This window comes from Mustelus asterias, chromosome 24 (assembly GCF_964213995.1).
Source record: "Mustelus asterias chromosome 24, sMusAst1.hap1.1, whole genome shotgun sequence".
NCBI lineage: Eukaryota > Metazoa > Chordata > Chondrichthyes > Carcharhiniformes > Triakidae > Mustelus > Mustelus asterias.
The window spans coordinates 1813563-1832109 of NC_135824.1; the positions used below are offsets into that span (position 1 = coordinate 1813563).

The window sequence follows — 18547 nt, forward strand, 5'->3', positions numbered from 1 at the left end:
ACACACTCACTCACTCGCACACACACACACTCACTCACCCGCACACACACACACTCACTCACTCGCACACACACACACTCACTCACCCGCACACACACACACTCACTCACTCGCACACACACACACTCACTCACCCGCACACACTCACTCACCCGCACACACACACACACACACTCACTCACCCGCACACACACACACTCACTCACCCACCTTAGCTCCCTGGGCTAGAGAAGAAAATAAAAATCTAGATCGCTAGTCACAACTCACTCGCACACAATTTCACCCGCGCACAATTTCACCCGCGCACAGTCACATGTACACACACTCACCCACACACAATCACATGCTCACACACTCTCACCTGCACACAATCCCTCACCCACACACAATCACATGCCTGCACTCAATCACACGCTCACTGTCTCACCTCCACACAACCCTACCCCCCATGTTGGCTGGTCCTCCAATCACAGACTGCATCTCTCCCACCTTGTTTGTTGACAGGCTCACATTCTTTCACTCCAGTAACTGGCCTTTTTTAAAGCAGTCTCTGGGGCCACAATAGGGGATGCTTCGTGGGCCACATCCAGCCCACGGGCTTGCGTTGGACAGGCCTGCTGTAATCTTATCCTGAAGATTAACTCACAGTTGTTAAAACTTTGAGTTACAACTTTGTAGTTTATTAACCATTGATTTGATTGCTGTCTTAAGATCACTCAAGTATTCTGGAACAATCTGAATATTTTAATCAAACTAATGAAAGTTTATCTTATTTTCTGTTTGACTGCCCTCTGCCAAGGCCCTGAGTGGCAAGCTACTCAGAAATGCAAATCAAATCCATTCTATATGAGAGCTGTTTAGTTATTTACTGATGCAGATAAGGGAGACTGACGTTTATCAAACACCACTTTTCCCAGCCTTGCACAAGTTTCTAGGCACGATTCCAGCACAGCTTTTTGTAAAACAACATTTATGTAAGTCTAGTAGTGCACCTTCCAAATGTGAGGAAAACTTCAAACACTGTTTTCTGCATAACTTCACAGATTTTCAGTAAAAAATGCCTGGCTTGGCTGCTTAATAATTTGCAAACATTAAACAAGTTTGACCCTATTATTTCATACATTCAAGTTACGCACAACAGTTCTCTTTACAAATAAGTAAAAACCATAAGAGGGGAGGATATACATGAACTGGAGTCGCTCCCTTTCTTGTCATCTTTATCCAGTGCTTGAGCCACAGCAGACTGCTCAGATCCAAGGGCTGAAGACAGGTCTCCCCGTCTAACTTCCTCTTTCGATAAGGAATTATATCCAAGATCTGACTGCCCACCTTAAACACAAAAAATACATTTATGGCAATAAGGTATTGATGTGTATTTCTTTAAAACACATGTATACTTTCTAATATTGAACAAGTTTTGTTTTGAAGTATATTTTCTCCAGTGTCACATTTAGCTGGCTGCATATTTTCTCCTTCCGAGGCTAGCAGAGGATATCTGGCTGCTGAACGTTATGAACTTCTTCACACAAAGGGTTGTGAATCTGTGGAATTCCCTGCCCAGTGGAGCAGTTGAGGCTACCTCATTGAATGTTTTTAAGGCAAGGATAGATACATTTTTGAACAGTGAAGGAATTAAGGGTTATGGTGAGCGGGCGGGTAAGTGGAGCTGAGTCCACAAAAAGATCAGCCATGATCTTATTGAATGGCTCGAGGGGCCAGGTGGCCTACTCCTGCTCCTAGTTCTTATGACACACTTTAGAAGCGAGAGTAGCCCTTGTTGGTTTTCCTCCCAGGCTCTGAATGCAGTAATCGTGCAGAATGCAGCTGAAGGACAGTAAACTCAGCCACTATTTGCAGGCGAGGAGATGTGAATCTGGGACGGGGCTGGGATTCATGCTCAGCTGCTACAGCGCTTGATAACGAAGCTGGCTGACATGGAAATCCTGGTTGCCAGGTCCACATTGCATGGGGCGGCATGGTGGCTAGCACTGCTGCCTCGCAGCACCAGGGTTCAATTCCCGGCTTGGGTCATTGTCTGTGCGGAATCTGCACATTCTCCCCGTGTCTGCGTGGGTTTCCTCCGGGTGCTCCGGTTTCCTCCCACAGTCCAAAAGACGTGCTGGTTAGGTGAACTGGCCATGTTAAATTCTTTCTCAGTGTACCTGAACAGGCACCGGAGTGTGGCAACTAGGGGATTTTCACAGTAACTTCATTGCAGTGTTAATGTAAGCCTACTTGTGACTAATAAATAAACTTTAACTTTTTAACTTTGCACTCCAAGATTCAGCACTAACTTGAAATAAAATGCTGCATTGATACAGAACTCCTCTCCGGGCAGGCAGTCATTTTACATTATTTTAGATGTACAGGAACCATCAATTCCACCTGAACTCACATCACCTTCAGACAGAGTAGACAGGACTAGTGTTCTGAGTCATAACTAGACACACAGGCATTTGTAAATTTTAGATTAAACAAAGGGTGTTTATTTGTAACTAGTATCGCTGTGGTGGTGGTGGCTAATTGGACTAATGAGCAATGTCAGCAATCTTTGCGAATGGGTAATCATTGTCACAACAACAAATAGATTGGGCTTTATCCTGGGCTCTCAACAGCTAGATCCCCAGGAAAATATCCATACATCTCTGCTCCTTCACACAAATAAATAATCCTTAAAGCAAATTACAATCCCATGTTCAAATATAAAAAGGACAATAATTTCTCATCCTCCCCCCACCCTCATTTCTCTCTAATGCACCATGTTTCATCAAAAGGAATTCACTGATTCCCAAAGCACATTTCATGTTATTTCTCCAATTAGCCACTAGGAGGTGCACCATGCCAGTGTTGGAGTGCCACCTTGTCCCTCGTCCTCCTTACTGTGTAGTAGTACAAAGAACAATACAGCACAGGAACAGGCCCTTCGGCCCTCCAAGCCCGCGCCGCTCCCTGGTCCAAACTAGATCATTCTTTTGTATCCTTCCATTCCCACTCCGTTCATGTGGCTATTTAGATAAGTCTTAAATGTTCCCAGTGTGTTCACCTCCACCACCTTGCCCAGCAGCACATTCCAGGCCCCCACCACCCTCTGTGTAACATACGTCCTTCTGATATCCGTGTTAAACCTTCTTCTCCTCCCCCCCCCCCCCCCACTCCCCCCACCAACCATGAACCTATGGCCCCTCGTGAACGTCACCACCGACCTGGGAAAAAGCTTCCCACCGTTCACCCTATCTATGCCTTTCATAATTTTATACACCTCTATTAGGTCACCCCTCATCCTCCGTCTTTCCAGTGAGAACAACCCCAGTTTACCCAATCTCTCCTCATAACTAAGCCCCTCCATACCAGGCAACATCCTGGTAAACCTCCTCTGCACTCTCTCTAAAGCCTCCACGTCCTTCTGGTAGTGTGGCGACCAGAACTGGGCGCAGTATTCCAAATGGGGCCGAACCAACGTTCTATACAACTGCAACATCAGACCCCAACTTTTATACTCTATGCCCCGTCCTATAAAGGCAAGCATGCCATATGCCTTTTTCACTACCTTCTCCACCTGTGGTGTCACCTTCAAGGATCTGTGGACTTGCACACCCAGGTCCCTCTGCGTATCTACACCCTTTATGGTTCTGCCATTTATTGTATAGCTCCCCCCTACGTTAGTTCTACCAAAATGCATCACTTCGCATTTATCTGGATTGAACTCCATCTGCCATTTCTTTGTCCAAATTTCCAGCCTATCTATATCCTTCTGTAGCCTCTGACAATGTTCCTCACTATCTGCAAGTCCAGCCATTTTCGTGTCATCCGCAAACTTACTGATCACCCCAGTTACACCTTCTTCCAGATCGTTTATATAAATCACAAACAGCAGAGGTCCCAATACAGAGCCCTGCGGAACACCACTAGTCACAGGCATCCAGCCAGAAAAAGACCCTTCCACTACCACCCTCTGTCTTCTGTGACCAAGCCAGTTCTTCACCCATCTAGCCACCTCCCCCTTTATCCCATGAGATCCAACCTTTTGCACCAACCTACCATGGGGGACTTTGTCAAACGCTTTACTAAAGTCCATATAGACGACATCCACGGTCCTTCCCTCATCAATCATTCTAGTCACTTCTTCAAAAAACTCCACCAGGTCAGTGAGGCAGGACCTCCCTCTCACAAAACCATGCTGACTATCGTTAATGAGTTTATTCCTTTCTAAATGCGCATACATCCTATCTCTAAGAATCCTCTCCAACAACTTCCCGACCACTGATGTCAAGCTCACCGGCCTATAATTTCCCGGGTTATCCTTCCTACCCTTCTTAAATAACGGGGCCACATTAGCTATCCTCCAATCCTCTGGGACCTCACCTGTGTCCAGTGACGAGACAAAGATTTGCGTCAGAGGCCCAGCGATTTCATCTCTCGTCTCCCTGAGCAGCCTTGGATAGATTCCATCAGGCCCTGGGGATAGTAGCTGGGTTCTGCTTCCGGATCTCACAATGGAGACACCAGATTCTCACCCTATGACTAATGTCAGATCTGCATTTCAGACCCTTTTTATTCCCCAAAAAAGCAGGTCTTTTTTTATTCATTCATGGGATGTGGTGTCATTGGTTAGGCCAGCATTTATTGCCCATCCCTAATTGCCCTTCAGAAGGTGGTGGTGGGGAGCTGCTTTCTGGAACTGCCACAGTCTATGTGGTGTAGGTACACCCATGGTGCTGTTAGGAATGGAATTCCAGGATTCTGACTCAGCGACAGTGAAGGAAGAGCAATATATCTGCAAGTCAGGGTGGTGAGTGAGTTGGAGCGGAACCTCCAGGTGGTGGTGTTCCCATGTATCGACTGCTCTTGTCCTTCTGGGTGGGAGCAGTTGCTGGTTTGGAATGTGGTGTTGAAGGAGCCTTAGTGAATTGCTGCAGTGCACCTTGTAAATGCCAGTAAATCTTTCAGGTGGTGGATGAAGTGCCAATCAAGTGGGTGCTTTTGTCCTGGACAGTGTTGAGCTTCTCAAGAACTGTTTGAGCTGCACTCTACTGGACAAGTGGAAAGTATTCTGTCACACTCCTGACTTGTGCCTTTAGATGGTGGACTGACTTTGGGGAGTTAGGAGGTGAGTTACTCGCTGCAGAATTCCCAGCCTCTGACCTGCTCTTGTAGCCACGGTATTTACGTAGCTATTCCAGTTCAGTTTCTGGTCAGTACTAACTCTGAGGATATTGTTAGTGAGGAATTTAGTGATGGTAATGCCATTGAATAGCGAAGAAAGATGGTTGCTGGAGATGGTCATTTCCTGGCACTTCTGTGCCATGAATGTTACTCGCCACTTATCAGCCTAAGCCTGAATATTGTCCCAGTCTTTCTACATATGGACCTGGACTGCTTCAGTATAATAAATAAAAATAATTCCATTACTTCCAAAGGGATATTCCAACTTCAGCACCAATGAAGAATGACTTTAATCAGTAGATGATCAGTTCAGAATTAGTGTGATGGCACATATCCAAAATACACACACAGTTCTAACCAAGCATTGGAAATGAGGCATGAAAATAAACTACAATGCACAGGTTAAACAAATCAATTTTCAGGTTTATGTTGGCCAGAGGCTTTTTAACAAGGAGATGAAAGGCATTACTGGCAAACATGAACTTTGCAGAGAATGTTTTTAAATGCAAAAGACATTAACTTGGATTAGTTTGAATGTTTACTCAAGGATTGTTAAAATCAATGGAGTGCAAATTAGTGGGTGAGCTACACACACGCAGAGCAAGATTCAAACATGCATTCGGAATGTTTGTTCAGAAATTTGTTCCGCCCTATTTTGCAGTGATTATAATTAATCATCCAAGACAAATAATCTTGCAAGTGATTCATGATCTTTGAGACAAAGGAGAAGGAGAGAAATGGATCCACAAATGCCTTAATACTATCTTCTGTTTCTTGTAACACTCGATAATTTGGTAGGTGTTTAAACATTAGAATCCGCAACACATCATGTGTGCAAATTGTACTGTAAACTTGTTGAAATACTGAACTTTAGCACTACAAATTAACACTAGTAAATTAATCAGTTAACATCTGATCACAATGACACATGCACAGAAAAAATTAAAAGTGAATGTGGGCTCTGAATTGTACTCTCAAATATAAAATGCTGATTCACACACCAGCCTGCTGCATTGAGAGTTACTGACTATGACTCGCAATAGATAAATTTGCTAATCTGGGTGAAACACTAAGTGGATTTGACACGCCCTTCCATAGGAAGGAGAGGGAAAACAAGTAGGAAAATCATTCTGGGCAGCTAGTGTATGTCCATTGGTGACAGAGGTGACCTAACAGGCACCTGGCCGCTCAGGATTGGAAAGTACTTTCCAGAAATGACCAATTCACTAACATGAAGCAAACAGTGTCCTGCACTATTGGGGCAGCGGCCTTTTATTGGATTGTTACCTAGGGTTATTTTAAATATACTCCAACACCTTAGAATGGGAAAAAATCATGCAATTTTCTTCATTTTCAAAAATGACAAGAGCAAGGAATTAACAAGAAAATTAAAAGTTATAAGGAGATCAGTTAGATCAGAAACAGAAAAGGGCAGAGAAAACACATGGTGGACATCAGACAATTACCTGAAAACATTCGATCACTCTTCATTTCTGAGCAAATCCAGGGAGAGAAAGATGGAACTCTTTCATACAAGGACTCCTGACTGCCATATCCATAACTCAAGTTACAGCCAAGCCTAACTGCGTGCAGAGAATGTACACACAAGGGTAGGCGAGATGGTGGACAATAGTAAAGCAGGGAATGGAAGAGAACAGGTCATCATGATAAGCAGGAAACCAAAAGCCACATAAGATGGACACAAGTAGGTGATCACAAATAGGCAGATAGACAAGAGGGAACAGCAAAAAGCAATGAACAAAACAAAAGATAAAATAAGTTTGAGTTGACAGATATTGGTGACACTGTTAAATGTACCTGTACTAGATCTATCATCAGTGGAATCTACTTTCATTAGCTCAGAGCTGAACTGAGGTTGCTCCACAGTGTTAGTGTCATTAGAGCTATCCATGCTGCCGTGGCTAACAGCATCCAGGTCACTGCCATCTGCTTAGAGAACAGAACAGATTAGAGCAAGTTACTCGGAACCACCTAGCCAATTCACTCCCCTTGTCATCTAAAAGCACCATCGTGTGGGTGAATCAGTAAGTGGCACAAGCTGTAATTATTCCAGTGATTGCAGTGACCACAAGTGTTGCATGCTATTCGACCATTCAAAACCGAATCAGACCCCATCCCACCAGACATCCACCCATGCACAATTCCAGCAAGGACTGATCAATGCTTTGGTTTTACACTAAAGCAGAGCATCTGGAACATTCGTTCATTCTGGAAAAACAGCGTTTGGACCTTCTGTCCCCTCTCACTGCGACACTGTATTTCTGCCGTGGTATCAGAGGCGAATCTGTGTGAAATCGGCAGTCTAAATCGGTGATTGATTCTGTAGTTAAGAGGTACAAGACCATATTAGTCCGAGTAGAGTATAACTGAACAGCTTTAAACGCTTCTCTGTCAGAATATTGAACCATGTGGGATGCTGCTCCATCACTGGGCAGAGTGTTAGGTACAGCTAGCATCACTGATATCATGTTGTATCTCTGACAGCAGCAAGTCAGAAGAATATTCCCACTAAAATGGACTCAAGACCCAACTGTGTTGATTGAAATAAACAGAGGTTGTAGTACTCTTAGTTTGCAGAAATAGATTCGCACAGATATTACCTCAGTATTAAAATATTTCCAGTTACACGAACAGCAATTTTAAAAAATTGTAACAGATTAGCTGTAAAAAGCATAACGAGTATGAAAACTCCACATCAAAATTAAATTGGAATCAAATTATAACTGATAATGATACCTCTGTTAAATGCCCTCTACACAGCATGATGCTCCGCAATAGCATAGGTCCCTATAGACACGGCATCTGCCTGCTCCATCTCAAACAAAGCATAAACATAGTGGCCTCTGCACTTCATCAGATGCTCTACGTGAAGCAGAATGTGCCAGGTTTGATTCACAGTCTCTGTAAACTAGATGATCTCACAGATTGTGGCAGTGGCACCACAAGGCCTCCTGCCCATGCGAACATACAACTGTACACGCCTGTTGTGCGCAACATTAAACTTTTGTGGCAGGAAGCAAAAGTATTTACGTATAAGACTAAGTTTACATGTTATTACACTGAAAGTGGTAGAATTGCTAGATTAACAGTAAACCTGTATAGCAATTGAGGCAATATGCTAAGATAATTTTAAACATTACTTGAACTATATGTCTTCTTGTATCCTTGATTAGAACTCTAAAATTAAACCAAGGCTAAAAAAACTCCTCTCAAACAGAAAAGTAAAATTAGAATCATTTGGTCTATTAAGCCCTGGAGGTTGCCAAATAGAAAAATTGCAACCCTTAACTAAATTTACCAACTTTATCAGCTGCAAGACTAAATGTGCCGCTGCATAGATTAGCTGCACAGGAAATGTTTTCTTATTTCCACAGTCTGTCTGATGTGAGTCCTACCCGAGAGCACCGGAGTCTGTGCTGGGTTTGCTGGGGTCTTTCTCAAAGCCCTGCGAAACTGAGCTGTTGCGAGCACAACATTCCTTATCTTCATCCATAGAAAGTAGCCGCCTCTGTTGCTCGATGGCCAAGTACTCTCTAAAACAGCCTGCAGAAAATCAATTGAGATCCATTATTAGCCCCCTGCCAAACCAAAGGAGAAAAGCTTCCTTTTGAGGACACAACGTCCAAATGTTTAGCGATATGGGTGAAGTTAAAGCTCTTCAGACTACAGGTCAAAGCCTGTTTTTTTAAAAAATGTGATTGGCAAAGTCAGTCGGGAATTAGAGAGATCCAGGTTCCTGTGTCAACCTCAGTTGTGAAGGCATCCTCATACAGTCCAAATGACAGAAATTTGTCATGTGACAAGTAAAGCATGATGGACAGATGTGCATGAGAAGTGCCATTTTTATTATGTTTACATTAAAAAACATTCCAAAGCGCTTCATAAAGATGCAATTTAAAAAACAGATAACAAGCCATTAGGATGGGGACCAAAAGCTTGGTCACATAGGTGTGTTTTAAGGGGATCCCTAAATGAGGAAAGGGAGGTAGACAGATTTAGTAATGGAATTTCAGAGTACAGGATCTAGCCCGTCAGTGTTGGGGTGCAGTGGCACTGGGGAATTGCACATGAAGCCAGATTCAAAGGAACAAGGAGGAGTGGATAGCAGGAGTGAAGATTACACTGATAGGAAGGGTTGAGGCCACAAAGAAGATTTAAACACAAGCATGAGAATTTTAAATCTGAAGTACTGGAATCCTGGAGACAATGAGGTCAGTGAGGAGGGAGATAGTTTGCAAATTGGACTTGGTGTGGAATAGGAGACAATAATGGATGAGTTGGCATTTATGGAACAAGCAGAGAATTGGAAGGACTGGCATGGTTAAGGGTTTCAGCAATAGGAAGGCTGAAGTCAGAGTGGAGTCAAGCTTTGGAGGTGGAAGTAGACACTCTTGTCATGGAGTCAAGATTGAACAGGATGCCAAAGTTGCAAACAGTTTGGTCCAGTTTGAGTCGATGCTGAGGAGGAAGATGGAATCAATGGCCCAGGGACAGGGTTTGAGGGAAGGAGTGAAGATGCTGCAGATTGAAATATACACCAACATCAAAATAAGCAACTGCATCAGCGACAAATGCTGATATGAAACGGGTGGGGTGGGGCGTTGCTATTAAAGGAATAAAAACAAATCAATATCTTTGTTATGGTGCTGCACTGTGTAACTATCGCATTAACCACTTCTTTCAAGACCATAGGGTGAAGTGCAACTGGACCTGGGGATTTGTCAGCCTGCAGACCCAACAATGTATCACTTCCCTGGTGATTGTAATTTTCCTGAGTTCCTCCCTCCCTTCCATTTCCTGATTTACAGCTATTTCTGGGATGTTACTTGTATTCTCTATAGTGAAGACGGCTGTAAAAAACCTGTTTAATTAATCTGCCACACTCCAGATGAACTTTCTATCGGACCAACGCTCACTTTGTTAACTCTTTTCTTATTAAAATATCTATAGAAACTCTTACTATCTGCCTTTATATTACTAGCTGGTTCTCTGTCATACTCTAGTTTATCCCTCTTCAACCTTTTTATCATTCTTTGATGTTCCTTATATTCTTTTCAACTTTCTGATCTTTGCGCAAATATATGTTTTTTCATTAAGTTTTCTACTGTCTTTAACTTTTTTAGTTAACCACGGATGATGGGTCTTCCCCTTGTAATTTTTCTCTCATTGGAATTCTGTGTTGAAACATACAAGATTCTGAAAGGGGTTTGTAGATGCTGAATGCAAGTTTCCTCTTGTGGGGCATCTAGAACTTCACTATAGAGAATACAAGTAACATCCCAGTTTCAAAACTGGGGATCTCCCATTCAAGAGGTGAGGAGAGACTCCTTCTCTCAGACAGCACTGGAGTCTGGGTCATTGAATATATTGAAGGCCGAGTTACACAGGCCATCGACTGACAATGAGTCCACACGTTTGGGAGAAACAGGCAGGAAAGTGGAGCTGTGGTCACAATCAGGTCAGCCATGGTTGTATTGATGATGTGGAGATGCCGGCGTTGGACTGGGATTTTTATTTGATTCCAAATAAACCTGTTGGACTTTAACCTGGTATTGTGAGACTTCTTACTATGGTTGTATTGAATGGAGAAATAGGTTCGATGGATCAAATGGCCTACTCCTGAACTATTTCTTATATCCATCCTGTGCAGTGGTTGAGCATCGATTTCTTGTTAGTAAAACTTGGAAATATTCCCCCAAAATTCTCAATCCTCTCCATAGTAAACTTTGCTGAATAGGTTGCACTTTAACATGGGGTTTTGAAACTTGCAAATCAATCACACAAGAACACTGACTCAACACATAAATTGATCCAACATAGTTGTCACCCCAAGACTGTAATTCTAAAACCTAGAGACAGCTGGGTTTCCTATTATGCTATAAACTGTTAAAGCAAGAATCTTGTACAAGATTGATATTAATAAGGCAGCTGCTTTACTATAGCAGTAAAATATTAGAAAGCACATTTTGATTTAACATGGGTGGTTTTGGATCCCCAACATTGTAATCCAAGTGAGGAGCTTGCAGCATTCACACACCAGTCAATATTGAGTCCTTGTTTACAAAGGGAGAGAACATTCAGAATATCTCATGCTCCACTCCCCCAGTAAACTTGTTTTCAGCTTGCCAAAGAACAGCACCGGCAGAGAATGAAAACAGACATCTCAGTCTTGGAAAAAGCAAGGCAAGGAAAAGTGAATGGTATCGGAATAAAATAAAATCAGTTACAATAAAAAAGCAACACAGAAAGTCTCAAGAAAAATGTAGCTGCTCATACCTTATTGTAGTAACCATATGTTATAGCATTGGGATGAACCCCAGCCTTCTTCATTTCAAACAGAACTCTCACAGCCAACACCGGCTGTCCATACTGCCCACATAGCTGCATCAGAACACGGTAACACACCTAGAATAGAAAATACAGCTTCCATCAGTGAGAAATCCTCAAGAAAATACACTTCAGAAAATGCCTCAAATACATTTATTCCAAAGTTACTCAGGCGTCAGCCACAATATGCAACAATGTCTGACCATGGTCTACATCAACCGAAGCTTTTGAAAGCTTAATTTTGTTCCATGAACATCTGATGGATGCTACAAATGGAGGTAACAACTGCACTGTAACTTAAGGCAGAGCGTTGTTTCAAAAGCAAATTATTGTTATTATTTCCAAGGGTGAAAGGCCAGTTTTAATATCTGGCAATGAAAATGATAAAAGATGCAAAAGACATGTCCCAACCAACTCAAAAACAGCTTCTTCCCTGCTGCCATCAGACTTTTGAATGGACCTACCTTGCATTAAGTTGATCTTTCTCTACACCCAACTATGACTGTAACACTACATTCTGCACTCTCTCCTTTCCTTCTCTATGAACGGTATGCTTTGTTTAGCACGCAAGAAACAATACTTTTCAGGGTATACTCATACATGTGACAATAATAAATCAAACCAAATCAACACACGGACACTGCCTTTCAAATCGAAGAGTCTTTTATTCTTTTATTCATTTGTGGGACAGGGACGTCGCTGGCTGGCCAGCATTTATTGCCCATCCCTAGTTGCCCTTGTTCAGAGGGCAATTAAAAGTCAACCACAGTGCTGAGCCTCTGGAGTCACACGTAGGCCAGACCAGGTAAGGACAGCAGATTTCCTTCCCTAAAGGACATTAGTGAAGCAAATGGTTTTTTCCGACAATCGACAATGGTTTCATCAGTTGATTCTTAATTCCAGATTTTCTTTTATTGAAGTCAAATTCCGCCATCTGCCGTGGCGGGATTCAAACCCAGGTCCCCAGAACATTAGCTGAGTTTCTGGATTAACAGTCTAGCGATAATACCACTAGGCCATCACCTCCCCATAAACAAAGTGTCAGATATCAGCTCTCACATCATTCTAGATCAGGGTGCAGGAGACAAAAACCAAGAAAGCAGGGCGGAATGCTGATTTAGTGACACTAAAATTCAACTGGGGTTATTTTGGCAGGGGAAAAATGGGAACAAGCATTCAGTTTTAAGTTCATATCAAAGGCTACTGGGGGTGGACAGGAAATTAGAAGCAGTAATCAGATTAGCCATGAAAATGGCAGGTCAGGCTTGAGGGACCGAATGGCCTACTTTTGCTCCTAATTTGTATGTTTGTAAATATGCTTTTTACTATTAATTCTTTCCTCTCCCACTGATTGATATGTTAATACTGTACTGAAGTCATTGTTTGCTGTCATGGTGTAGGCATGGCAGTGTCCCATACCTCATCAGGTGGCTCCAGCTTCTTAACCTGCATTTTTCTCAGCACATCGTAAGCAGTCCGAAGAGCTCTGACCTTCGAATGGCAAACTTTCACATAAGCAGGAAGGCAAATGAACCAGAGACCATAGCAGTGACGCAGGAGACATTTTGACCACATCTGAGGAATTGACGAATAACGCTTTGCAATTTTTTGAGCTGATTTTATTTCCTGAAATCCAACACAATATAACGATTAAGATTGTTAAATGAAATGTGTGAACCAAGTATGAATTCAAACGGTTCACAATTTTAACATTGCTGCTTTAAAGGGAAACTGGCAAACATTTTATATATTGATGTCATAAAACACATGACACCAGACTTTACTCAGTCACACATTCTCACTCTAACAATACTACCCAATCATTTACATACTTCCCCCAAACTTAAGTGGTAGCCATGATGTGGAGATGCCGGTGTTTGACTGGGGTGGGCACAGTAAGAAGTCTCACAACATCAGGTTAAAGTCCAACAGGTTTATTTGGTAGCACGAGCTTTCGGAGCGCTGCCCATTCATCAGGTAAGTCATCATCAGTGACTCACCTGATGAAGGAGCAGCACTCCGAAAGCTCGTGCTACCAAATAAAATTGTTGGACTTTAACCTGGTGTTGTGAGACTTCTTATTGTGCTCAAACTTAAGAGTATTCAATCTTGCATTGTACCAAGAGGACATAATAATTCACACACACTATATAAAGGCATATCAGAAAACAAATATTAGTCATGTTGTACCTGCTTAGTTCTTCTGCCCATTGGTGCTGGACTGTTGGGACAACTATTTTTTGAAGTTAACCTGCTAGCTGGAGTTTTGAATAAACCCACTGGTCTATCAAATAGCTCTGGTGTTAGCACAGGGAAGCTAGTGTAACTGCAAGAACAGGATCAGGTCAGGATTAATACAATATTAAAGTACAACAAATATAGTCAACAATGTATATATGATTAATTAACACATCTAATTAAAGCATATTATGCAATATAAAGCGGTTTCACTGAATATATACCTAACCTACAATTAAAATTAGAGATTAAAAGAGAAATAGCAAATACTGGAAATATGGGAGAGAAAGAGAAAATGCTGAAAACACACAAGAGATTTCACAGAATCTGCAAGAGAAAAGACAGGTTAACATTTCAGTCAGAATATGTCCTGAGAAAGGGAAACAGGAAATACTGGCAGCATGCTGCGGGTGAGGCAACAAAAGTGAGAGAAATGTGAGACAAAAAGTGGAGAGAACAGGGAAGTTGATGCTTTCATAGAATCCTACACTGCAGAAGGCCATTCAGCCCATCGAGCCTGCACTGACAATCCCACCCAGGCTCTATCCCTATAACCCCATGTATTTATTCTGCTAATCCCCCTGACACTAAGGGGCAATTTATCATGGCCAATCAATCTAACTTGCACATCTTTGGAGTGTGGGAAGCAACCGGAGCACCCGGAGGAAACCCACGCAGACACAGGGAGAATGTGCAAACTCAGCGCATACACAGGTAAAGCATTATTTCCCCTTTTCCGTCAACAGATACTGCCCAACATGCTGAGTGTTTATAACATTTTCTGTTTTCTTCCAGATTTCCAGAAACTGTTTGTTCTTGAGATTCTGAGAAAGGATCTTTTATCTTTTCGATGTCCACTTATATTCTTTGATATTCCCAGTATCCAGTTTTCTGTCCTCAGCCAAGGCAACTATAGAGACTACAACAGTCTCAGTACCCCAGATTGGCAGAGGGGTACCTCAGGCTTTCACTGATTTCTGTAAAGTGGGTGTTGGGGGAAGCCTCAGATGTTCTGCGCTGTAATGTTCTATGTTCTATGTTCTATGTTCTATGTATCTCCTTGCAATAGCTGAACTACAGAACATGGCCACTTGGGTGAGCGATCAGAGGTCACCCAGTCCCTTTGGAATCACATTCAAATTAAGACAACACTTTCAGAGCACAGTTGGATGTTTTTTTAAACTTAGTTGTTAGCAATCTGGAGTGGACAATTTTCATAATTAAATGAAATGAAGAATTGAAAATCTATTTTCAAAAGCAAAAAACAAAAGCAGAATATTCACGTGAAGCATCTTTAAAAAAAATACAGCAGCAGCTCTCTGAGGACCAGGTTACATTCTCAGCACAAAAATAGGTTTAATGAGATTGCATAAAAATAATTGACAGTGATTATAAGGCTGCAGCATAATCATCATTCTCTAAATTACATCACAAACATGCCAATTTACAAAAACCATCTGAATGTAGTAATTACATTACAGCTTTTAAATTGAAATATAAAACTATAGATGGTTTTAACTTTGTGTCTGTGTGGAGCGAATGTTGTTGACTTCACTAAGCTTTATGCAAAAAGCATGTTCATAGCACCATACTAATGTGCAAAGATATTCACAAAATAATACGAATACCTTATTGAAAATAACCTACAGCTGCTTACACTCTACCCAATGTGCAAGTTTTTATGATTATCCAAATCAAGTTGTGAATTAAAAATGAATTTCTATGCATTTCATTTTTTAAAAAAGAGATTTTGAAAATAATTCGTGCGTCTCTCATTTTTTTCAAAATCCAGAGAGATTTTTAAACCCTCCTGATTCCCTGCGCACTCTAGCCTTGCAAGTAAAAATAGAATTTGGACTGATACCTATATTGAAGGGGATACTCTTCTCCATTAGGCAGGCTTGGAAGCTCAGGAGGTGTTATGAAAACCGTATGTTCACTTCTGTGAGATTCGTCCAATTCTATGAGACGCACGTCATCTGGGCGCTCTGCATCCAACTGGTTTAGTATAAAAGACAGAATTTCCATCAGAAATCACATAGCGTACTTTGTTCAAAAGCAGATCCCTTGAATATAATCATTGGTAGGAGTTGGTGGCAGGGAGGGAAATTAAACAAGGGTTGTGATGGATGTGTCACAATGCGTCATCTCTCAGTTTCCACATGTTATGCATCTTGTGAGGCAAAATCTCACTGTCACAACCTCTTGATTCAGAAAGTTGAAGAGAACAACCTGAAGTGAGTCTGTAGCAAAAAATGCCCATTAGTTGCTTAGCAACTCTTCTCAATAACTTATTAACAAAAACAGAAAATGCTGGAAAATCTCAGCAGCTCTGACAGCATCTATGGAGAGAGAATAAAGCCAACATTTCAAGTCTGGGTAACCCTGCGGCAGAGCTCTGTTCGTCTGGCACTATTCTATTCTCTGTTATAACAAAGACAAATATGCTTGATCCCAGCTTTAATGGCCATCTTCCATAGGCTTTTTACTTGGAAAATATCAGGAGATCATTTATACTCAGATTGGAAGAAGTTTCCTTTCATTACCACGATATCTGAGAAATTGCATTATGCATTGATATTCCTTCTCATGTGTTTGTAAAAGGAGTTGCTGAGGATCTCTACATGCCCAATGTATTGTCCCTTCTGTACGAATGCCAACTGGAAGAAGGCAACGTCAAACTAACGGTTCTTGGTGACTTAAGATTGAGCATTCCGTTTGGTTACTTGGAAATGGAATCCAACCCATTCCAGGGCAGAACAATCTTCTAATCCTTCATCATGTGGTTTCCAGTATCCATTTTGTTTTGAATGCATTACATCAACCCAGAGCCACCTTTCTCATCAAGACTACTGTCATCATTGAACTAGAACGCATATTAGAGTTACACAGTTTAAAGATATATATTATCAGAGTTTTACTGTCCTGCCAGGAAACTTAAAGAAGTTTATTATGTTTATTAAGTATATCAATGTTTATTATGGTGATATATTTTATTTTCTTCCATCTCAAACTGAGAAGATTGTGGAGGGACTTGTTAGGAAAGTTGGGTATGATAAACGGAGTAGCAGAGTAAATGCGGATTGTCTGAATTGCCAGCTAAGTTAAAGGAAAGTAGCCAGAATATCAAGATAAACGTCAAATAAATAAAAGGATGAGGAGAATTTATTTTAAAACAGTTTTATTGAAATGTGACATACAAGAGCTGCAAGGGGCAACAGATTACAGCATTTAGAAAGACACTGAATAACTTCTTAAATGATTTGAAAGGGCATTTGAAAAGAAATTGGGAAATGGTCTTGGATTACAGAAAAAGCAGGAGAAGGAACTCGAAAGTCTGTCAATTTGAGGGGCTTAGGACACAATATGGGCAAAAAGAGAATAACTTCCTCTCTGACACAAATTTCGACATCTCTATGTACTGGTCTAGTTTCCTTTTTCATCAAATGTTCTCCCCCTCTCTATTAAGAAATACTAGGCCATTCGTCATCAACTCTCTCGCATTTCCTTTTCCTCCCTCCAAATCCAGTGACAGAATTAATGTGATCTGAAAGTTGCAGCGTCTATGGCGGCATCCATGGAGCTTCTTAAATACCGTTCCATGGACATCGCTCGGAGCACAAGACTTGCTGAACTTTGTTCCACCCAAAATCATTTCTAATTTACCAGTTTGTGCGCCTCAATGTGGGGAAGCAGGCAAACTGAGAAAACAGCAAAGTCAGGAAAGCAGATAACAGCATGTCTGAAATTATAATTATAGCTGGCAGTGAAAGAAAATGGTTATTTAGATTTTTCTTGTTCTCAGTAATAATGCATTGCACTGTTAACAGGGTGGGGATTTGAAGGGACAGTTTTCAGGCAGGGAGGGAGCGAGGTTCCTAAAGTAATCAGATAGAAAATTCCATAGGAATCACAGTTTACTGGTGGCCACTAAACCTTCAGTGCATTTTAAATTATGCTGCTCCTAAGCAAGCATTAATAACATTTATTAAAAGTGATTACATATCAATAACTTGTCGCAGTGCATTGAATCAATCTTGGGCTACTAATTTCGACAAACATGGTTAAATGTTTCACAAAAATGTTATGTTTATATAACCACATATCAAAGGGATGCAGATCATTTGATTTGTTTAATAGTTATAAGGTGTCCAAATGATACTCATCTCATATATGTCACAGGAAGCTCTGCAGTGCACATTCCAACAGTCTTTCATCCGTGGGTGAAGCAGCCACAGCATATGTTTTTGCTTAAAGCCAGATGAAGAAATGAAAGCACAGATATCCACTTGGCTGTCTTGACTAAACAGATTTTATGTTCATTGGGCTTATTTGTTGGAGTAAAGCATAATTCTGAGCCAGGTCACTGGTTTCTAATACACTTCTCTGTAGACAATGAAAACTGACTAATAAATCTTGCCCCACCATCTACAGAGGGGAAAAAAAACTTGGCTCCAACACAGCAAGATCTCATTAAGAGAATAAAAGTCCACCAACTGACTGGAATGCAATAAAGCTCTCCCGTAAAACATGTCAGAATGTTAGAAAGTGAGGCACTTCATTTTTGGCATCAAGACATGACTAAATGTGCTTTCATAGTGAAAATGAATTTAGGGCACAAGGGAATGCTCATGAAATTGCTGCATTTTTAAAGCATCGGAGAAGCTTTTATTGGAAGACAAGTGCACAGGGTCATTAAGCTCATTGGCAATAACCGCTACATTTGAAGAATGGCAGGTGACCTACTTTTCCCCTTCAATTGCTTCTGAGGTGAAAGAACAAATGCGAGACAGAGACA

At 41.4% G+C, this 18547-nt stretch overlaps 1 protein-coding gene across 3 annotated transcripts in view; it reads right to left on the reverse strand.

Moving 5' to 3' along the window:
- The window catches only part of dennd4a (DENN/MADD domain containing 4A), a 159574-nt gene that overhangs the window by 38205 nt on the left and 102822 nt on the right, over positions 1-18547 (reverse strand). The window contains exons 14-21 of one of the 3 annotated variants that reach the window (XM_078241158.1): positions 15614-15747; positions 13702-13837; positions 12931-13137; positions 11461-11589; positions 8580-8727; positions 6982-7110; positions 6630-6746; positions 1186-1329 (exon numbers count right to left, since the gene is read on the reverse strand). In XM_078241158.1, coding sequence (XP_078097284.1) covers positions 1186-1329; positions 6630-6746; positions 6982-7110; positions 8580-8727; positions 11461-11589; positions 12931-13137; positions 13702-13837; positions 15614-15747 — 1144 coding nt within the window. The remainder of the gene's footprint in view (positions 1-1185; positions 1330-6629; positions 6747-6981; positions 7111-8579; positions 8728-11460; positions 11590-12930; positions 13138-13701; positions 13838-15613; positions 15748-18547) is intronic. The other 2 variants (XM_078241160.1, XM_078241159.1) reach the window with 2 other exon arrangements.